General features: G+C 36.7%; 1 protein-coding gene across 4 annotated transcripts in view; it reads right to left on the bottom strand.

Annotated features, from left to right (window-relative positions):
• PICALM (phosphatidylinositol binding clathrin assembly protein) overlaps positions 1-23,834 on the bottom strand; it is a gene marked incomplete at both ends in the record, with an annotated part of 106,847 nt that overhangs the window by 69,283 nt on the left and 13,730 nt on the right. For all 4 annotated transcript variants that reach the window (XM_080703222.1, XM_080703223.1, XM_080703225.1 and 1 more), the window contains one exon: positions 1,671-1,813. In XM_080703222.1, the coding sequence (XP_080559348.1) occupies positions 1,671-1,813 (143 nt within the window). The remainder of the gene's footprint in view (positions 1-1,670; positions 1,814-23,834) is intronic.

Genomic DNA, 23,834 nt, shown 5'->3' with positions numbered 1-23,834 from the left:
CACACCAGAACCAGAGAAACAAGATTTTCCATCCAACAGACAACTAAGATTGGTTATCTGTGGAGATTCATTATTTATGTTAGTCTTTTACCTATCTCTAAATGGTATTGTTTGCCTTTATTGTTGTTAATTTTTAGGATTTCTAGTTGGAATATTAATATACCTTCAGATATAGCATTTGGAAATATTTTATCCAATTCTATTAGTAACTTTTAACTCTGTTTACATTGTCTTTGGATATACAATATTTTTTTATTTTTTTAGGGAGTTTGTATATTCTTCTGTTGCCTGTGCCATTGAAATCATATCCAAGAAATCACTGCCAATTTCAATGTTGTGAGGTTTAATGACCCAGATTTTCTTCTAAAAGTTTATAGTCTTAAGATTTATATTTAGGTCTTTTATCTATTTTGAGTTAATACTTGTATTGGGATTAGGTAAGGGTCCAATTTTATTCTTTTCCATGTAATTATTATTTTTCAACAATATTTAGTTAAAAGATTATTATTCCCACCACCAAATGTTTGTGGAAACCTTGTCAAAAATAACTTGACAATATAGGGAAGAATTTAGCTCTAGGCTTTTATTTAACTCCAATGGTTTATATATCTGCCTTTAGAACAGTACTACACTGTTTCAATTATTGTAGCTTTATATGGTTTGAGATCAGAAAATATATATCTTCTAGCTTTGTTCTTTTTCAAGATCGTTTTGGGTATCTAGAGTCCATATTCCATATTAGGATAGATTTTTTTCTGAAAAATAAATATATAAATATATGATAGTTTCACCTAAAAAAAACAGAAAAAAAATGTCCTCTGGTAAGAAAGAAAGCAAAAAGAAATATTGAAATGTTATCTTTAAGTCATCAAAAGCTTGGTATCAGACAAATGAAACTGTTATGTGAGATTATCATTTTTAATTTTGGATAAATTGCTATAATACTAGATGTCAACCACTAAGCCAAGCATGGGAAGGAGGGATGGGGAGAGACTGGGGTGGGGATCGGGTGGGGGCTGACTAGGTGATGTGTGCATGTATGTCTACAAAAGTTTGTATCCCACTATGATGTATGAATACAGTGCACCAATAAAATAAAAATAAAAAATAAAAATAAAAAAATAAAAAAAAGAAATCTGACTGGGCAAAAATAAAAAAGCAAGTGGATATAGACAATCTATAGTCCTTAAATAAGAACTGCACAGATCACTGTTGCTTCTAGAATCCATCTCTTGAAGTTATCTTTGCTTTTTTTTTTTTTTCTTTTTTTTGGTACTGAGGTTCCTGGAAACCCTTCTCCGGGTTACACTTCCAGACCTATTTTATATTTTTATTTGGAAACAGGGTCTCTTAAGCCAGTATGGCTGGCTTCGAACCAGCACAATCCTCCTGTTTCCGCCTCCCAAGCGCAGGGATTACAAGCGTGCGCCACCACGCCCGGCCTTATCTTTGCTTCTTGATGTCATTATTCAAGTTCCCTGTGCTCTGACCCATTTTCTGCTTTCTAGTTTACAAGCCATCTTTCTTCAAATTGCAGGGTCTACAATTATAGTTCTGGCTAGACCGCTTGCCCTTTTTATCTACCTCATTCAGTTGCTGAAGTTATTAAAGTTTCAGTGAGAAGTTGAAAAGTCATTTACTCCAACAGACTTGTTAATAAAAATTCTTACCTCATTTCCATACACCATCAAATGATGAGTTGTAATGAGAGATTTGAAGACCACCACCCAACTACTGTTAGTAGTTCTTTCAAATAAACTGTCTGCCAACTGTGGGATGTTCACATTCATCTCATTTGTGCACTGAATCAAGTCTGTAATAAAAAAAATTAAGAAGATTAATTTTCTCTGATTTTAAGTTATTGTTGATGCCAGATTTGAACATTAACAGGTGAAAAACCTAACAAAAGGAAAGAACAGCAAGCTAAAGAGCTTGTTAAAACTTAGGAAAGCAACTGAGATACTATAAAGAAGTAGGTACTAACAGAAATGATAATACTAAGAAAGTAAATCAAAATACTTTAGTGTGTAATTCACTCTCAAGTGCTTTATTTGCTCAAAAGGAACTGTTTCAAAGCTCTGAGGACCTTTCAGTTCTCTTACTACTAATAAATGATCAGAACTACAATATTCGATAATTTATCCTTTTAAAATTGAATTTTTAATTTCTTTTAAAATATTATTTTAAAAGATATACATCTAGAAGCATAAACAAGCTAAAGGGAAGGTTAATTACCTTTATTAATACCTGCCCTAGAGTGCTGTGCTTGCACTCTAGAGGATGTTAGCAGAGCAGAAAGATGGTCTGTGACTTGGGCAGGATTTGTTTATATAAACAATTTCTCATTCTTCTCTCCCTTCAGAGGTAGTTCAGATATTAGTTGATACAAACTAGCTAATGCTGATAAACAAAACTGAAAATGGGGACTTTTCTTACTGCATAAGTTTGCAAATCAGAATTGAGTCTGAAACTTTTATTTGATATTATGTTGAACATTTAAAACCACTGTAAGCCCCATTTTTATATTTCAAACTCAAAAATTTTACTATAAAATAGACTAAAACCAAAACTGTTTCAGCACCAAAACTGGAAAAAAATATTTTAATGTACCTAAGGTTCTGCATAAAATCTGCTTAAAAGACTGAGTGACAAATGCAATGAAGGAGATATAAAATATTAATACTATAGAGAAGATCAAGAAATAATAAAAATTAGACTATTTCTTGGGCTTCTCCTTTATTAGTACTTTTAAAATATGTATAAAATACAATGTATAAGCATCTCAGCTGTGACTAACATGAAGGGAAAAAATTAAAGTTACCCATGACTCCTTAGTCATCCGTATGTTTTTAATCTCCACCTCATAATGATTAAATATGAATGAAAATGATCTAACTTGGCCTTGACTGCTTGTAAGAAATGACAATGTAACTAAGAATGTTTATCTCTTTACCATCTTTAAAAATGTTTGCTTTAGTAGGTCCAATAATTATACAAAGTAACATTTGCTACACACATGCATTCAGATAAACACCTACCCTGGCCAACACTGCTTAAAGGAAAAAGCACAAAACAGCCAGCATCCCAATAGGACAAAGGATTTCACAACTGAGACATAAAAATCCAACTAGAGTATGCATGCTTCTGAGAGTACAGAATGAAATTTGATTTCTACTTTCTCTGAAACTTCACAGTGCTCTATGTCACTGCAAATACAATCTCCTGAGGGCAAACCCTAACTATTGCTTGCTTGTTTTTTATAGTCACTTAAATTTCAAGCACAGTAATCTCTTACTTAACTTGTTTCTTAATCATAAGTTATATTCTTTGCTTCCTCCACATTTAGCTTCACAGGCCTAGATTTTTCTTCTATTCCTTTCAGAAACTATCTTGATAAATTAATTCAATCCTTAAATATAGTAGCTACTTCCTTACAATGGCATCAACAGCAATTTGACTCCCAACAATTTTACTCCTGAGAATCTTCTCATTTTCAAAATTGAACCAATCACAAAATTGACCACAATACTGCCCCAAAATGCTTCAACCTCTGTATATGTTAATGCTTACACATGCGCGGGTATGATCCTGATCCATCAGGACCCCAGTCAGCTTGATTCTACCTCCTTCATCTCATTTAGAAATTGGGAAGGGGGATTACCACACTGAGGGATCTTACTGGCATTAATATCAAAGGAGAGGGAGATTACCCTGCAATTCATGATCAGTACTTCACCAATGAGATCACCACCAAGAGAAATGTTGACCTGATTGGCCTCCTCACTTCTGATAATACCTGATTTGGGGTCTCACCCAGCCCACATCTCCAACCATTCCCCTAAACTAGCCACAGAACTATAACACAACACTGTATTCTCACTACCTTGAATGATGCCTTTACTGCCTAAAGGACGGGGACAATACATTCTGTCATTATCAATATCCTCCTCCTTGGAACTTGGCCTCTAACACAAAACTATTATCCAATTTTCTGTGATGTACCCTGCTATTTCATACCTAAATCTTTCCATTCCTGCTCATTCTTCAAAAAGTACTTATCAGTAAAGTCTTTTCTTACATTGACCCTCCAAAGTCACTAAAACTGACATATAATTCTATACTACAGAACCATCTCTCTATATTTACTTGAAATCATTCTCTTCTACTCCAGCCTTAAAAGACAACAGTTAATTATTATTCTTCATCACAGAGGTAAATAAATTGCTAAGTCGAGTCAGATAAATCCTGATTTAAGATTAAGAGAACGATATAGATTTCAGTTTCAACTACATGTTTTGTAGCTATGGCATATACACATAAAAAATACTATACATAGTGTTATGTGTGTGTGCACTATAGAAGTATATGCACATATTATGCATATATATGCACATATTACAGACACTTTGAATTTTTTATTTTGGTGGTACTAGGTGGGGGTGAAACCCAGGAGCTTTCTAACTCCCCCGCTATACCCTCAACCCTATTTTTTATTTGGAAACAGGGTCTCACCAAGTTGCTAAAACTGACTTCAAACCTGCGATCCTCCTATCTCAACCTCCCAAGTACTAGACTCCAAGCATGCATTGTCATACCTCCTTTACACATGTATTTAGAACATTGTTTCCTTTGTGGTCTGTTCTCCTCCCCATAGATACCTTCCTTTGTGATGCCTCAGGGATGCCAAGCACTGTTACCTCGAGTGTTAGCACTACCATCCCTTCTGCTAGAATCCTCCTCTTCCAGTTACTTGGCTACTCCCTCTCTTTCTTCCTATAGCTCTTTGGTGAAACTGTCACCTTATCTGATAATTTCCCTGGTTATTTCTACAAAATAACAAAGTCTAAATGTACTTTTACCTCCAAAAATCTCATTGTTCATATTACTCTTTATTTTTCCTCTAAGCCTGTATTACTCCCTAACTCATCTTTAATTTGTTTAATGCCTTTTTCTCAACTAAAATGTTTTAAGTTTCATGTGAACAAGGCTGTCTGGTTCTCTCTGCTATAACCCCCCCCCACCAAAGCCTAAAACAGCACCTCACATACATTGGTCACTCATGTGTTTTGAATAAATGAATTCAATTTAGTATGCATATGGACATTCTTACCGTGACTTTTTTTTTTTTTTAATGGTACTGGGGTTCCTGGAAGCCCTTCTACCTCCGGACTACACTCCCAGACCTATTTTATACTTTTTTCTTTTTATATTTGGAAACAGGGTCTCTTAAGCAGCGCGGCTGGCCTTGAACCTGCGTGATCCTCCTGTCTCCGCCTCCCAAGCGCGGGGATTACAAGCGTGTACCACCATGCCCAGCTTACCATGACATTTTAAGAAAGTGCACAAAATGGTATTTCTTACATGAACTAAACCAGTATTATATCGCTATTTGTACAACCTGCTAGTCTCAAAAAACTGAAAAACAAACCTGAGCCGAATTGATGTATGAATTTTCAAATTTCAAGTTAAAGGGAATCTAGTAAAAGTTTTCAATGAAATGCTTATTATAATCTACAGTATTCTTAGAAGTGACCACATAAAAGCCAAACTTTAAATCTAGATGCTAAAATATACTTCATGTATAATAAAATAAGAAGAATGAAATAATAATTTATTCTAATATTATGAATCATAACAGACCACATGCAAAACCAAAACTTCACAAATATTACTGGGGCTAGGGACACTATCAAATAAATAAATACACATTCTGCTGTATGTATTTCCCCACAGGATTTTAATTCAGCCAGTCATTTTTTCCTCAGAAAAGTTTTCATTATAGTGGTAATTTGGAAATGCTTCCCAGTTTGACTCCAACAACTCAGGAAGAAAAATTGCTTTCCCCGCCTCTGATTAACCAAAAGTAAACTGCTGCAAATAAAAGTTAGATATATCATAGAAATCCCAAAAGCTACTGCTTGTCTCATTCTCAATCCAAGAGATACTTTTTTTTTTTTTTTAAACAGTACTGGGGATGGAACCCAGAAGCATTCTACCTCTGAGCTACACCCACAGACCTATTTTTTTATTCTTTATTTTTGAAACAGGGTCTCACTAAATTGAGGAGGGCACAAGTAGCTGAGGCTGGCCATGAAGCTGCAATGCTCCTGTCTCAGCCTCCCAAGTACTGGGATTACAGAGTGTACATCACCACACCCAGCAGGACATATTACTTCTTAAAAAGAAAAACTCTCTAATAATTTCCTTTACCAATCAGAAAGGATACAAAATTAAATTTTTTGTGTGTTTGTATTGTGCTAGGGATTGAACCCAGGGGCATTCTATCTCTGCCCTATTTTTTATTTTTTATTTTAAAACAGGGTCTCACTAAGTTGCAGAGGACCTAAGTAGCTGAGGCTGGCCACAAAAGCAGATCCTCCTGTCTCATTCTCTCCCGCACTAGAATTACAAGTGTGTGCCACCATGCCCAGCTAAAATTACATATTTTATTTACCTTACAAATATAAAAACTGAAGTAACTTGACTATTTCATTAATAATTCCAAACCTCATATTAAAAAAAAAAAACACATGGCATGTAGATTCAAATACAAACTTCTCGTATTTAAAAGCATGAACAAGTACTTGGGAGGCTAAGAACAGGAGGATCGCAGGTTTTCTGCCAGCCTCAGCTACTTAATAAGGCCTTCCACAACTTAGTGGGACCCTGTTTCAAAATAAAGAATAAAATAGGGCTGAAGGTGTAGCCTGAAAGTAGAATAACTCTGGGTTCAATCCCAGTACCACAAAAATTAATTAATTCCTCCAACAATATCTGAGGCAAACAGCACAGATGTCAACTATGTTTACACAGGCAAGGCTCTAGGTAAGGTCACAAGAGCCCAGTAGTAAAGTTTAAGACTGAGTTCAATGTTTCCAAGGTAAGGGTACTTTAAAACATATACCTGGGCATGGTGCAAAATGCTTGTAATCCCAGCATTTGGGAAGCTGAGACAGGGGAATCCAGGATTGTGGACAGCCTCAGGTACTTAGGCCCTTTGCAACTCAGTGAGACCCTGTTTCAAAATTTTAAAAAAATGGGCCAGGAGTGTAACTAGGAGGTAGAATGCCCCTGGGTTCAATCCCCAGTACAAAAAAAAAAAAACACAGATACCAGGCATGGTGTACATCTGTAATCCTAGTACAGGAGGATTGCAGGTTCAAGGACAATCTTAGCAATTTAGACCTTGTTTCAAAATAAAAAGGGCTGGGAGAATTTATCTTGGTGGCAAAATAATCGTTTGAACTAGTTAAAAGTAAAAACAGTGGAACTGCAAAACACTATTTTTATACTTAGGGGGAAATTCTAAGCAAAGTAGTTAACAGATGGTTTAATTAACCTTATAACCATACTCCTAATACAGGCTGCCAGACTACACCACCCTCCTGACCTCTGCAGGCAACATTTACCAACTTGAGTCATGCAACACAGCCAGAGGCATGCACCACTGTAATGCAGAGGTATTTGAGTTCCCATGTAAAGAGACACTCATTCCTACTCTACCAAAGCTATGCTGATAAATAAATCCGATTTTCTAATATCTGAACTTGGCTTAACAATATAGACAAATATATCATAACCATTTAGCCAAATGCTTTCAAAGGGGTCATTTTGGAAGATAATCTTTTTGTTTGGATGGCTTTTCTCCTCTACTAGGGACTGAACCCAGGCCCTTATGTGTGTTAGTGAAGCACTCTACCACTGAGTTATACCCCAAGGTATAGTATGAAGCTAAGGGCTATACCACTGAGCTACAGCCTCAGAAGATAACCTTTTTATAACTGTCCTCACAACTGACTTTAGTACTGTAAGACTGATTTCTTAAATCACCTAGAAAATTGGAGATACACTCTATTTGGAAGGCAAATTAGGTAGTTAAACAAATGTCACTTCACTGACCAAATCTTTTAAATTCTTCCTGGGTGGTAGTACAAATAAAAAAGAATAAATACTCACCAAAGAATAGTAACTGGGTGATAAAAACTTTAGAGATTTTTAACAAAAGTATCAGAATATTTAAATGTACAGGTTAAAATCAGACTTCAGCCAAAACAAATTATACATATAAATGCATGTTTGCCTTAGTCATGTGTCAAACATCTAAGAAATGCAATACAGTTTTATTTCTTACTCCATACAATTTCTTCTGTAAGAGATCACAAAGTAAGGCCCAAAAAAATGTTAGCTTTAAAGTTTATGGGGTCCTCTGTGGAAACACAGTTCTGTATTTTTATAAAATTTCCATTAGAACTAACTCAAAAATATACTCTGCACAGAAAGGCATGGTGACACACACCTGTAATCAATCCCAGTACTTAAAAAGCTAAAACAGGAAGATCGCAGGGTCTAAACCAGCCCTGGCAATTTAGCAAAAACTCAGCAACCTAGAGAGACCCTGTTTCAAAACAAAACATAAAAGAGGGTTGGAGGCACAGCTTGGAGGTACAATGCCTCTGGGTTTGATCTCAAAACACACACACACACATACACACACACTTACTCACACATACCCCCCCACAAACTGATTTATACCTTAAGAAATAAATCTGACCAACATATTTATAGGACTTCAAGGTAATAACTAGGTAATAAATCTTAAAAGATAGAATATGAAATGCTCAATAAAAGTGACAGCCTATTCAGTTCATTTGAAAAGAGGACAGAAGGTGAAATTCAAAGTATTAAAAAAGACAAGTTTGGTGCAGTAGTAAATGTAATCCCAGCTTCTCAAGACCCTGTCTCAAAATTTAAAAATAAAAACAAAAAGTGCTTAGCATGGCAGAGTGTCCCTGGTCAATCCCCAATATTGTAAATAAATAAATAAAATGAGAGTGAGAGAGAAAGGGGGGAATTAAAGTAATATAGAAGATATGAAGTAATAATATTCTTTGGTACAGTGATAACTTGGCAGAGCTGTTAGCAGTCCAGAGAAAACAACTGCATTTTCATATTTATGCTAACCCATATCCCTGTCTTGCCTCTACAGTGACAGTATAAACTGCCTTACCAGAAAGTTTCTACTTTAAGGACAAAACATAAAAAGACTTTCCAAGAGAAGACATATTTCTGGCTGAGAAAGGACTAACATCTCTATTAATCTGTAGCAAAGGAAAGGGAAAATGAAAAGAATATACAGAAAAGATAAAATTTAGATGGAAGTGGATGCAGCAGCACAACCCTATAATCTGAAAACTTGGGAGACTAAAATGGGAGGATCACAGATCCAAGACAAGCCTCAGCAATTTAGCAAGACCTTGTTTCAAACTAAAAAGAGCTCTTCAGATACAGAATGCCCCTAGGTTCAGTCCCCACAACCAAAAACTACAGATGGAGCTAATAAAATCAACCCATAAGTTACTCTACATTAATGCCTGACTGAAACTGTGCCTTTTATGTCATAGTTGAATGAAAGCCAAACTTATTGTACATATTTCAATTTTAAAAGAGTAAAATAAGCCGGGTGTGGTAGGGCATGCTGGTAATCTCAGGGCTTGGGAGGCTGAGAAGGGAGGATCGGATTGCACAGGTTCAAAGCCAGCCTCAACTACTTAGGCTCTCAGCAACTTAGTGAGACGCTGTTTCCAAAGTATAAAAAGGGAGTATAGCCCAGAGATAGAAAAGCCCCTGGGTTCTACCCCCAGTATCACCAAAAAAAAAAAGGTAAAATAAATTGTTTTCGTTAAGTAATTGTGTAATTTCCATCAAATTTTAATCTACATGGCATCTTTTCTCATATCAGACCAATCTACTATTTCTTCAAAATTATCTATTCTTGTCTCTTTGCCCACTGATATACCAAAAAAAAAAAAAATTAAAACAAAAGCAGAAAGTATGTTTTGACAATGCTACATACATATATCTTTCAAACGCTCTCAGAATTTACTAAAACTGACTTGCACATTTAAGGGCAAAAGTTGTCTCCCCCACCCATCATCAAGATGTTTATTCTACTATGTAAGCATTCTTAACATAAAGCCTAGAAGCCTAGAGCTGTTTCTTGGTGTTCTGCATTCCTAACACTAGATGGCAGATTGAACAAAGAAACAATAAGATCTTGACAAGAGATGGGTTCAGGCTTATTCTAATTTTGAGGTTCAAGATTCCATTCTAGTACTCCAAAGCAATGACTTCCAAACCTAGACACTCTCATATCATCCCAGCTTACAAATAAGAATCTCAAGAATAAAGAAATCATATTTTGGACGCCGGGCGTGGTGGCGCACGCTTGATCCCCGCGCTTGGGAGGCGGAGACAGGAGGATCGCGCAGGTTGGAAGCCAGCCGCGCTGGCGTAAGAGACCCTGTTTCAAAAATATAAAATAGGTCTGGGAGCGTAGCCCGGAGGTAGAAGGGCTTCCAGGAACCCCAGTACCACCAAAAAAAAAAAAAAAAAAAGAAAGAAAGAAAGAAAAAAAGAAATCATATTTTGGTAGGCACTACCTGAAATATGTACTAGTTCTATGTTAATTTTTAATTTCTCAGAAAAAGATAAAACTTAATAGAATAAAAACGCATCATTTAGTTTAAGAACTTAAAATATTTATTTAAATACTAAATATTTTTATCTCCTAAATAGGAAAACAAAATGAAAGCATTATACTGCTCTAATATCAAAAAATGTGTCCATGATATAAATATGTTTTCTTTTTCTTCTTTGAAGAGCTGAAGTTTCAAAATTCTAATCTCACCTACAGGAAAGAAAGCATATTAAGTTTCAAGTAATTTATAAACAAATTTTGTAAGCCAAAATGTAAATGTATTTTTATATTCTATCTTAAGAACTTATCACTCACTAGTAGTTCATTAGTTCAGCTAAGGAAATATTACCAGGATTCTCAAAACAATCTAGTATTGGCTCAGAAACATGCAAAATCCACCTTCTAAGCAAAATAAAAGGTCAACTAACAGTACATTGTGAGTACTGCACTTACCTCCACCAAACTGTAAACCAGAACATTCCAGAGGGTGGAGGAACCAGAAAAAGACTGAAAGAATTCTCCTTTAATTCCAACAAGACCAGGAAAGAGGAACCAAAGCTGCTTGAGACTCTATAAATAGATTAAAATACTATAAAGGAAAGAAAATTATCTGGAAAGGTTAAAGGAATTAGGTCTAAGACTGGACCAAGTAAGTTGTTAGTTGGGAATGACCAAGCATACTAGTTTTCTGGAACAGTATTGGTTAATACCTGTGGTCCCAGTGTCATATTCATCCTTAAAAGTAACCCAGTTTGGACAATAAATCATATCACCGCAGTTATAAGTGGTCTTGAAGGTATACATGTATATAACTACCACTACCTGCTCCAGGTGCATTTGCATTTTTCTTTCTAATGCTATATTCTGGTTCTTCCCCAGCCTTCCTAAAACACAAATGCAGTTCTATTCTATCCATTCTCTCTTCTCTCTCACTACCTCTGGTCCTATTTTTTCACCCTTGGAAAGTCACTTAATCTCTTAAAAGTCAAAGAAAGCATCTATACAAATGATGCACACATTTCAACTCAGAAAATCAACTTAAGGCCTGGAGAGTTTGGAGGTACTAGAATTTTTCACAGCTACTTCCAAAAATACCTCACAATTTAAATACAAGAACATGATTTTGACTCTAACCAGACTGTTCCATTTTTGCTTTAATCAATAAGATTCAGCTATTTGTTAAGATAATTTCTCCTTATATCTTCTATGCATGGCACGGTGTGCCTTAAACATGTGTTTGTATGATGGATACAAATATTAGTGGATTTATAGGTGAAACAAAAGTTCATTTTCCTCTCATAAAATCTAGGGCAGGGAAAAAAGAGAATAACAGGCAAAAAATCTTCCCTGTAGCTAGGGTAACGTTATTTTCTAACAGGTAAGGCCCATGTCCAAAAGTTAAGCAGGAATCCAAAAGAATTTTCATGTCTTCTCTTAATTTAAATTCTGCCTAGTCAGAGGATATAATGGACTGCAGTAAGCTTTTCTGCCAAAATCTCCTTCACCTAGAAAACACAATCTCTGTCCCATCTCCCCAAATGCAATTAGAACAATAAAAGTCTTTATAGTCACCTTCCTGAAGCTTTACAAACCTCAGTAGGAAAACATAGAATATTTTACAAATATTCATTGCATAGTATGCTAAATACCATCTTTAGAGTTATAAATAATACAACAGTGGATGAACAAAGCTCCTGTTACCATGAAATTTACATACTAGTGAAGGAAGATAAACCATTACTACTAATGGTAGTAATTACAAAGGCTTTCTTAGCACTTTGGAGATGGAGATATGTATTTGGAGGAGGCTGCTAATTATAAATAATAATCAGAAGAGCCCCAGATGAAGAGGCATTTAAGAATTCTGACACAGGAGTAGTGTGTCAGTGTCCTGGAAGCCTAGGAAACTGACCAACAAAGTCAACTGCCACATTTCACACAGCAGGGAAGTTTGGTGCGGCATACCATCCATTCTGCACCTCACATCTCTGCTTCACCCATGCCAAACCAAAGATACATTGAACATGATCTTCTCTAGTTTTTCCACGCCTCTAGTTTTATGCAAACAGTAAGAGAGAGCAGAAATCAATTGTTTTATTATATACTTCACAATTAAAACAATGCATTTACCTAAGCAAGTAAAAATGAACACCAGCAATTTATTACACTTGATTAAATGCCTGTGGCAAATAATTGACTAACAAGTGGAAGCCATTTATTAAAATATCTTTTCAAACTCCTAAAAATGGTACTGACAGATGTAGCTGAAAATGGTAAGAAGCAAAGAGTAACGGCTTTAAATTTTGAAATAATGCTCTATAAGTGTAAAGTATGAGTAATTTTAATGCATTATTAGTAAACTACTATAAAATAAAACCAAAGTAGTTTTCCTAATTAAGTTTCAATTTAAGAATAATGACTAGCATTACTCTGAGAGAATAATCAGCAGCACAAAAAAATATTTCCACCCTCACACATTTTATTTCTACACAACTGTTCTTACAAGATTCCATATGACACATAGTCACTTATTTCTCAGTGCAAAAACTGGTAATTTCATTTCCTGACAAAGTCCTTTCTTAAAAGGCATTATAAAATATCTTCTGAGATAAAAATCTAACTTGCAAGCTGCCAAACTTAGACTGAAGATTTTTTTTAAACTTAGAAATTTCATGTAAATTATGCCTCAATAACAATTAAAAGGGAAAAAAAATCCATTTGAGCCTAAAACTCCAAGCTTTGGCCATCAAAGTTTTTGTTTGTGTGGTACTGGGGATGGAAATCAGGGTCTTTCTACCTCCAGGCTACACTCCCAGGCCTTTTTTTTTTTTTTTTTTTTTAAACAGGGTTTCACTAAGTTGCTAAGAAACTCACTAAGCAGCTAAGGCTGGCTTCGAACCTGCACAATCCTCTTGTCTCAGCCTCCCAGGTACTGGGATTACAAACGTGCACCACCAAGCCTGGCTGGCCATCAAAGTTTTTGATGATCTGGGAGAAAAAAATGACTCCAGAATACACAAATACCAATAATTTGACATTTTTTAAATTCCAAACAGAAAATAAGTGTTTTTTTTTTTATTTTTACACTGTGCTCAAAAGCCATCAACTTAATATATTAAGAGCAATAAATTTAAGAGAACTCAGGGTTGTTGTTTTTTCTTTTTTCTTTTTTAGGACTAGGGACTAAACCCAGAGGCATTCTATTTCGGGGCTAACGTCCCCAGTCCTATTTTTAATTCTTTATTTTTGAAACAATGTCTCACTAAATTGCAGAGGGCCTCACTAAGTAGATGAGGCTGGCTTTAAACCTGCGATCCTCCTGTCTCAGCCTCCCAAGCACTGGGATTACAAGCATGCACCACCATACCCGGCTTGAGAATTCAAATTATTTTTAAAAAAACATTTAAGAATAAACAGTAGATTACCTCTTCTATTAAATGTCAGAAACAATCAAACTTAATTTCCACACTGAACTGTTAACCATAGACTTATTTTCCCTAAATACAGGCTTTAAGTATCTCCCAATACAAAGTATTTTGAAACATAAACTTCTACTTGCTAAAAAAAAATTAGAATGTGACACACTTATAGTATATAGTAGTGAATTTTTTAGTTCTGCTACTATGTACGTACCACAGTAAACTGCAGTAATGCTAAAATTAAAATACCTTAAAAATAAAAACAGCTGATTATTTTATGCAAATATCTGTGCAAAAAGACAATGTATTTTCAAAAACCAAAACAGGTATGGTGGCACCTGCCGAGTGCTTAGGAGGCTGAGATAAAGGATTGCAGGTTCAAGGTCAGACCCTGTTTTAAAATAAAATTGCAAAATGGCTGGAGATATAGCTAAGAGGTAGAATGCCTCTGGATTCAATCCCCAATGGATGGATTTTGAAGAGTTAAATTCCTGAAAAAATGTTATTTTTTTCCCTTGAGTTGCTATCAGAAAATAATATAATGTGGTCTACACAAATAGAAAAATTTTAACTACCTTTCTGCCATCATTCTACAATACCAACCTTTTACCAACCTGCCTCTCTGCCAGGGTGTCAAAGGATCCCCAAATTAATCTACTCATCTAAAATGCTTCTACTGTGAATATTACTTTTCAAGTTAATCCTTCCCTAATCTTGACAAACACTGGAGAACATAAGCTTTTTCTTTCACTACCATTATTAGATAACTTCCAGAATTACTAAATTTAGCAGGCAAGGAGTAGGGGTATCTATTTTTAGCTCTTTCTGTGAAATATTCCTTTAAATTTCATCTCCCTATTAGAAATCTTCTAACTCACACTTACTTGACAGTCTGTCCTAAGTACTATTCATTTCTAATCTCTGCTTCGATAGTAATGGTGATGATGCTAATTTTGCCATCAATAAAGGTCTAAGATCTCCTTCATATCTAGGCATAGTCCCATTATTTTTATGTGATAAGCCAATTCTAACAGGACTGACAGACGAGAATAGCAAGATCTAGAATCAAATTTTCATAAGCACTATTCACTATTATGACTTCAGGCATGCCAATTTCCCACTGAGTTTCAAGTTCTACCTTTTTTTTTTTTTTTTTTGTGGTACTGGGGTTCCTGGAAGCCCTTCTACCTCCGGGCTACACTCCCAGACCTATTTTTACATTTTTATTTGGAAACAGGGTCTCCTAAGCCAGCGCGCACAGCTGGCTTCGAACCTGTGCAATCCTCCTGTCTTTGCCTCCCAAGCACGGGGATTACAAGTGTGCGCCACCACGCCCGGCTCAAGTTCTACCTTTTAAAAATGGGAAAATACTTAATTTTCACAACATTCTGGTTTGAGTAAGATGATAAATTTGGGGTACTTTTTAAGCACCATTAGAAAAGATACTATAATTTTTACTTAATACATTTTATTGATGAGTTTTCCTTTTTTTTTTTTTTTTTGCTGTAAGCTTAAGCGATTTTATTATTACAAACCAGAAAGACAGGAACAGAGTTAATAAAGCCCTACACCACAGGGGATGTATGGGAGTAACTTGAAAATAAGTTATTTGTTTTTCCTCATTTTAATAGACTATTGCTCTACTACTTTTTTCCATGCAATATTATGAAACCACATCAAAATTCTGCAAAACCTCTAAAGCCCAATTTCTTCATCAACTGGGAACTGTCATTATAGGTATGTGGCACTCAGGTGTTTTTTTTTTTTGTAAAAAAAAAAATGAAAAAATAATTTTATTTTAAAAATAAGATGTATCTTTTGAAAAGTTGTAAATTATAAACTTCGCCAACTATGAGTAGCCACCTGCTCTTTTTAGTTTCTTTCTTTTTGTTATAAATTGCCTTTTTATTTTGTACTGAAGGTTACACCTAGAGGCATACAAACTCTTAAACTACGCCCCCAGCTGCATTTAAAAAGAAAAAAAAAATCAGGGTCTTGCTAAATTGCTGAGGCTGAACTTGAACCTGTGATTCTCTAAGGTACTGGGATTATACTCAGTACTCAGCCTCCCAAGTACTGAGATTATATGCATGTGCCAGCACACCAAGTTTATAGATTGCCTTTATTTTTCCACGATTTAAAAACATCCCTTCTTGGCACTCAATCTTAAGAGTAGGAAAGCAGGTCAGGGCGATGGCGCACACCTGTAACCCCAGTTACTTGAGTAGCTGAGGCAGGAAGTCTACAATTTCAAGGCCAGCCCGGGCAAATTAAAAAAACTAGTCTCAAAAAAAGGCTGAGGGTCGATCCTCACCATCTCCATTATCCTAATATCATATGTTCTCTATTTAGTTCTCACAGATCTAGTACAGACAAACAGTAACTACCTCATTTGCTTGGTGTATCGTGTTGATTGGTATCATCTCCATTTAGTTCACAGTGAACTAAAGTTGACAAAAAATAATAAGGAAGGCTGCATAGTACTCAACCCAAATGACTCAAACTATAAACTCATTAATTTATAAGCCAGGAATATCCCAGCACAAACTTAAGAAAACTCACCAGATACTAACACAGAGCAGTTTTCCAATCATTTTTTTTGGGGGGGGGGTGTCTGGGGATGGAACCCAGGGGCATTCAACCTCCGAGCTATACCCCCTGCCCTATTTTTTTTTATTCTTTATTTTGAAACCGGGTCTCACGGAGTTGCAGAGGGCCTTCCTAAGGAGCTGAGGCTGTCCACAAACGGCGATGCTTCAGTCTCAGCCTGTCGAATGCTGGGATTACAAGCATGTGCCACCATGCCTGGCTCCAGTCATCTTTTTCTCTTATACAATAGCCTAGAGTGGTGGCACAGCCTGTGATCCTATGACTTATAAGGCTGAGGCAAGAAGATCGCAAGTTCAAGGCCAGCCTGGGCAATTTAGTAAGAACCCATCTCAAAATAAAATAATGAAAAGTACTGAGAGTATAACTAGAGGAAGAGTGACCCTGAGCTCAATCCCCAGTACCGGGGGGGAGGGGGGGGGGTGTTTCTAATCTCCTGATAGAAAGACATGGTTCTCCACTTGTACAGTATCTTCAGGTAGTCAGTCCAGGATGATCTCAGTCTCCTGAGCTGTTCTATAAACAGCTTTCCAACTTAGCTGCTAGATGCAATTCCTTAATTAATTTTTATTTTTTTAAATTTTTTATAAGTGGAACATACTGAGAGTGGTGTACATTTACATTGGGCTTCATGCCCTTCCCCCTCCCCCCCCCAATAGAGAGTGTCCAGGTTAATCATGTTGTATTTATGCTATTACACATATTCGTTTGTAGCTCCTCCATTGAACAACCTCAGCTTTCTTCCTCTCTCAAGCTTTGCTGAGATTTCCCCTCCATCATCTGGAATCCCTCTGGTGTTACCACTACTCCCTAGCTTGAACATATTACTCATAATTAATTTTTAAATCAGCATCCCACCTTTACTGCCACTCAGATGTGCTACACAACATTTCTGGGATGAGCTATAGCTAACACCTGACGATAATGCCCAGGTGTCTACCACAGGTCACCAAGTCAAAACAGTATTGTGCAAAAATATGAACAACAAAAATATGGGACTATTCAAGTCTAAATATCTTTACTGAATTAATACCCAACACAAATTTCAAACCTGGTAATAGACAACTACATAATTTTGTGAAGAAAAGTTACAAAAGCTGATGTTGATATGAGGAAAACTTTTAACTTAGTCACTGAACAAATTTTTGACTTCTAGAAGGAAATGTACAAATAGGAATAAGGATATGAATATACCTTCTAATTATGAAAACAGAAGACAAACTGACAGTTGAAGAACAAACCAGAACTTGCCTTCAGTTCCCTACCAGAAGATCAAATGCAACTGTCCTATAACTTTTGTTGTTTCAAAAGTTATAGGACAGTTGAACAACAACAACAAAAAATTCATTACAGATCACCCCTGCAGTGAAATGGGGAAGCAACCCAACTTGTCAGGTATGGTCCATTTGGTCATTCCAAGTGAGGGAAAGTGCTCTGCCATCACTTGCCAAAAAGGGTAGATAACCTAAACACATCTGAATAAAAAGAAACCTGAGAAGGAATATAAATATTCTTTGGTCAACCAGAATGAATGCAGTAAAAGACTGAAAAAACAAACATGAGATGTGATTGAAAAACTGTGAATGATAGAAAATCTTTTCTCATCAAGTATTTTCATATTTTATAACTCATGATGATATACTAACAGGTGAAACAGAACACACTGATGAAGAATGAAGAAAAAGCTGAGAGAGAAATTGTCCCTGTCTTAGTTTCCAAAACGAAGAAAAAAAAAGGGCTAAAGGAACAAAAGTATAGCATAAAACAACAGCAGGAGGAGGCAATTTAGAAAATAAGCAATTTAAGTGAGTAATGGATTTTCCTAAGGTAATATGGAGGTAGGGCCAGCACCCCATATTCTAAGTCAGGGCTTGTTCCTCCTGAAGTATATTATCAATTTACTCAAAAAGTATAGGAAGCTGCCAGGTGTGGTGGCACATGCCAGCATTTGGGAGTTTGAGACCAGAGGATCACGGTTCACGGACAGCCTCAACTACTTAGTGAGGCCCTCCGCAACTTAGTGAGACCCTGTTTCAAAATAAAGAATAAAAAATAGAGCAGGGGGTGTAGCTCAGAGGTCAAATGCCCCTGGGTTCCATCCCCAGACCCGCAAAAAATAAAAAGTATAGGGAGTTGACATTTCCAAATGTAATCTTACATATTTACAAAAATTTTCTCTTACACATTTAATCTTACATATTTACAAAAATTTTATTTCTCAAAGAAAAGCTTTCTCCTAATTATATCCCATATTCTCAAGTAGTCTGTGATCTAACAGGTTCCTCCAGACTGCTTGAGTTCCAGTCAAAGTTCTTCATTACCATCTAAAAGTAAAATGCATTCTCCTAAAGGGAGGGAAGGGTGGAGATATGTGGTACAGTGGTAGAGTGCTTGCCTAGTATATGTGAGCCCCACAGCACCACAAAATGAATGAATGAATGAATGAATGAATGAATGAATATTACATGTACTATTTCCTTTTATTAGTAGTTTCTGTTAAGTATCTATAAAATAGTCAATAAGACTACTGAATAGATTCTTATAAGTATTAGTTGTGTTAATGTATATCAACTGCTCAAAGAGAAGAGATTCCTTAGGCCCAACATGGTGGTACACACCTGTAATTCCAGTACCTAGGCTGAGACAGAAGGATTGCAGTTTTGAAACCATTCTCAGCAACCTAAAGAGACCCTGTTTTAAAAAATAATTGTTTTTCCTTAAACCAGGCATGGTGGCATATACCTGTAATCCAAGTACTTGAGAGGCTGAGACAGAAGGATCACAGAGAGATTCAAGGACAGTTTGAGCAATGTAGCAAAATCCAGTTTCAAAACAAAAACTAAAAAAGGCTGAAGGTATAGCTCAGAGGCAGAATGTTCCAGGGTTTGATCCCCAATACCACACACATACATATTATATGATTAAGCTGGTCTCAGACAATTCCTGACTGTATTTCTAATTATACCTAATCTGTCCTTCTCATCACCCCAAATAATCCCCATTTACAGATTAACTTATTCCCCAAACATAATTCTAGCTACCTACCTAAAATTATTTGTACATGGTTTTTCCTCTATATGAAATGTCTACTGTTCCTGTTTATCATTTAAAGTCCTTTTCTGATGCATCCCCTCATCAAAAAAGCAGGATCACAGCTGGCATGAGCTGGTATGGTGGTGCACACTTGTAATCCCTACTTAGGAGGCTGAGACAGGAGGATCACAGGTTCAAAGCCAGCCTCAACAACTTAGTGAGGCTGTCAGCAACTTAGAAGACCCTGTTTCCAAATAAATAAAATAGGTCTGGGGGTATAGTCCAGAGGTACAACACGCTGGGTTCCATCCCCAATATCAGGCACACAAAAAAGAAGGATCTCTCTGCTCTGATTGTTAATGTTATTTGATCTGTATTCTTTTCACATAGCCTGGCAATACAACTGTCTGTATGGTAATACAACTAACAGTATATGTCTTTTTCCCTAACAGACTTGAAGACATGATAGGCAATTTCACTTTCAAGTTCCTCAATAATGTCAACATAGTAACCCGTATATATAGTAAACATTCAACATATAATTGCTGAGTTCTCAATTTCTACCTACTAACAATTTTGTTTGATAGAGGTGCAGCTTTAAAAAGGTTAAGAACGGCCAGGCGTGGTAGCACACGTTGAAATCCCCGCGCTTGGGAGGCGGAGACAGGAGGATCACGCTGGTTCTGGCTTAAGAAACCCTGTTTCCACATAAAAAGGTTAAAAAATAGGTCTGGGAGTGTAGCCCATGGGAGTGTATCCCGGAGGTAGAAGGGCTTCCAGGAACCCCAGTACCACCAAAAAAAAAAAAAAAAAAAGTTAAGAATGCTTGTAATCCCAGCATTTGGTAGGCTGTGACAGGAGGATCCGGGTTCCTGGAAGCCTCAGCTACTCAGTTAAGCCCTTTGCAACTCAGTGAGACCCAGTTTCAAAATAAAGAATAAAATATAGGGCTGGGGGTATAACTCGGAGATAGAATGCCCCTGGGTTCGATCTTCAGTACCACACACACACAAAAAAAGGTTAAGAATGACTGATGTGTTATTAATAGATAAGCAGATTTCAATAGTTAAACAGATCCCAAAAAATCTTACTTTAAACTGGTTTATCAAAACGTTCTTTATCACATTGACCACTACCTGATAACTTTGTGTTCATTCATAAATTTGGAATTCAAAAAAGAAGCCTGGACAAGCCCATGAAAGCCAGAAGATATAATATGCCCGATTTTTTTTTTTAATTCAGAGAACCAAACCATTATGTATACCAATATTCAGAGAGGTCCAATTGCTGGCGCTAAAACAGATTACGCTCCCTGAACACCTGGCAACAGGATCCTGTGTTCATTCCTTCCTAACCTCTCAACAACAGGACCACAAATGACCTGAGAAAAGAAAAAAATATCTTGCTAATTTCACAGCACTGACATCTAAGGTAGGAAAGCAGCTAATAAGTGGGAGTGGAGAAAAGAGAAGCTCTGGGAAGGAAAGACTGAACTGAAAACACCAAAATCTATTAAGATAACCTTTGCCTCAAATAAGATCTATAAAGGAGAGTTCCTTATTCAGTCTTGTTTGCTTTACTCCTATTCATCCGCTGCATTCCACAATACAAAACTATTTTAAGTTTTCTCCAAACACACTATAAAGTTTTCTCTCTTTTTTTTTTTTTTCCTTTCTCTTTTTGCAGTACCGGGGATTGAACCCAGGGGCATTCTACCTCTGAGCTACACCCCAAGCCTTATTTTTCATTCCTTATTTTCAAACACGGTCTTACTTAGTTGCAGAAGACCTTACTAAGTAGCTGAGGCTGGCTAAGAACCTGTGATCCTCCTGTCTCAGCCTCCCAAATACTGGGATTATATGCATGCACCACCACTGCACTACTACTTTGCACTTATTTCCTTTTCAGGTAAGGACTGAGTGTCACTTGTCTTTATGTGCTTTTTCTGAGCCTTGCCTTGATCATTTTCTCTTTTTTTTTTTTTTTTTTGGTGGTACTGGGGTTCCTGGAAGCCCTTCTACCTCCGGGCTACACTCCCAGACCTATTTTTTTTTTCTATTTTTTGAAAAAGGGTCTCTTACGCCAGCGCGGCTGGCTTTGAACCTGTGCGATCCTCCTGTCTCCACCTCCCAAGCACCCGGTAATTTTTTTTTTTTTTTTTTTTTTTTTTGGTGGAGCCGGGGATGGAACCCAGAGGCTTTCTACCTTTGTGGTACACTCCCAGACCTATTTTGTATTTTATTTGGAAACAGGGTTTCACTAAGTTGCTGAGAGCCTCACTAAGTAGCTGAGGCTGGCTTTGAACCTGTACAATCCTCCCGTCAGCCTCCCAAGCGCAGGGATTACAAGCGTGCGCCACCACGCCCAGCTGATCATTTTCTCTTAGCACCCCACTTTTTGCTTCTAACTAGGATTTGCAAAGGTCCTATTTAATATAAAAAAGAATTTAATCTCAGAATGTATGCCCTACATTCTTATTCATATAACAAGCAAAGGGGTTTTTTGTTTTGTTTTGTTTTGTTTTGGAGGTCTGGGATTCCTGGAAGCCCTTCTACCTTGGGGCTACACTCCCAGACCTATTTTATATTTTTATTTGGAAACAGGGTCTCTTAAGCCAGCGCAGCTGGCTTCAAACCTGCACGATCCTCCTGTCTCAGCCTCCAAGAGCGGGGATTACATAATGTGTGCCACCACGCCTGGCAAGCAAAGAAGTTTTAAAGTTTTTAAAAGACTTTTATGAAACTACCACGAAATATAAAAATAATACTCACTTTTCCACTCAGGTACTCTCCAAGAAAAATAAAGTCTCACAAAATGATAAATGCTTGAGTCTTATTAAGCCTTCTAAAAATAGCATGGAGTGCAGGAGAAAAAGGGCACAACTGAAATAGGTAGTAAGAAGACCCCCTCCCTAGACCGAACAGCTTATTAAAGGCATATACTTCATTTCTTCCTATATTTCCTTGTATCTTAAAATGTTTTACCAGTGTCCTATACCAAAACACTTGAGCACTTAACAAACAAGACTTTATATCTCCTGCTATAAGATGTAGATTATTGCAGATAACAATAAAACTACAGGCTCTCTGGAATCTACTTTTAACAATAATACATTATCATAATCATACAAAAGCAAAAGGAAGCCAGGTGTGATGGTACACTCTTGTAATCCCGGTACTTGGGAGGCTGAGACAGGAGGGCCACAGGTTCTCAGCCAGTCTCAGAAACTTGTGAGACCTTGTTTCAAATTAACAAAACAAAAAAAAATTTTGAACTCTGGGTGGAGCTCAAAATTAGAAGGCCCCTGGCTTCAATCCCCAGTACCACCAAAGGTGGGGGAGGGGGTACAGAAGTAAAGCCCAAGGTTTGACAAACAACATTTGAAATCAAATATACCAATAATACATATGGCCTGGAATATGTTAGTGTGTCAAACTGCCCTAATTTTACACAATCTAACTCTATTTCCTCCCCAACTTCTGTCATTCCTCACACTTTGAATCAACACAGAATGAATATTAGCCAGGCATGGTGGCCTAAACATGTAATCCCAGTACTTGGGAGGCTGAGAAAGAAAATCACAGGTTCTAGGGCAGCCTCAGCAATTTATCAAGACCCTATTTCAAAATAATAAAGGGCTGGATGTAGCTTAAAGGTAGAATGCCCAGTTCAATCCCTAGTACCCCCCCACAAAAAACAATAGTAATCATGAAAACAACAAAAATACATTTAAACATATCACTATCATAGCAAAGACTATATTACTCCCATAACAATCTATCTCTTCCATTATGTAAAAGATCCTAAAGCACTGTTTCATAACATAGAACCCATGAGAAAGTCATTTGTTCTTCATCCATTCAACATCTTTTTGTGGCATACTTGCTACATGTTGTATTTGGTATAGAAAAGACACACAGGGGCCCTCTCTATAAATAGAATTCTAAGAACTATAAAGAATTCCAAGCTGGGAGCGGTGGCGCACACTTGTAATCTCAGCATTTGTGAGGCTGAGACAGGAGGATCCAGCTTTGCAAACAGCCTCAGCTACTTACTAAGGCCCTTTGCAACTCAGTGAGACCATTTCAAAATAAAGAATAAAAAATAGGGCTGAGGTTGTAGCTTGGAGGTAGAATGACCCTGGGTTTCATCCCTAGTACTGGGGGGGGGGGGATGAAAAGACAAAAACACAGAATTGTGAGGAAAAAAAGCAAATCTTATGAGAATTTGGCATCCAAAATATATAAAATACAGTACTTTTCTACTATACTGAACATATAAAGAGCCAGTTTTAAGAC

The sequence above is a fragment of the Muscardinus avellanarius genome, assembly GCF_963383645.1.
Source record: "Muscardinus avellanarius genome assembly, chromosome: 1".
NCBI classification, from domain to species: domain Eukaryota; kingdom Metazoa; phylum Chordata; class Mammalia; order Rodentia; family Gliridae; genus Muscardinus; species Muscardinus avellanarius.
The sequence above is the reverse complement of the archived record's forward strand: the minus strand, read 5'-3'. Positions and strand labels throughout refer to the sequence as shown.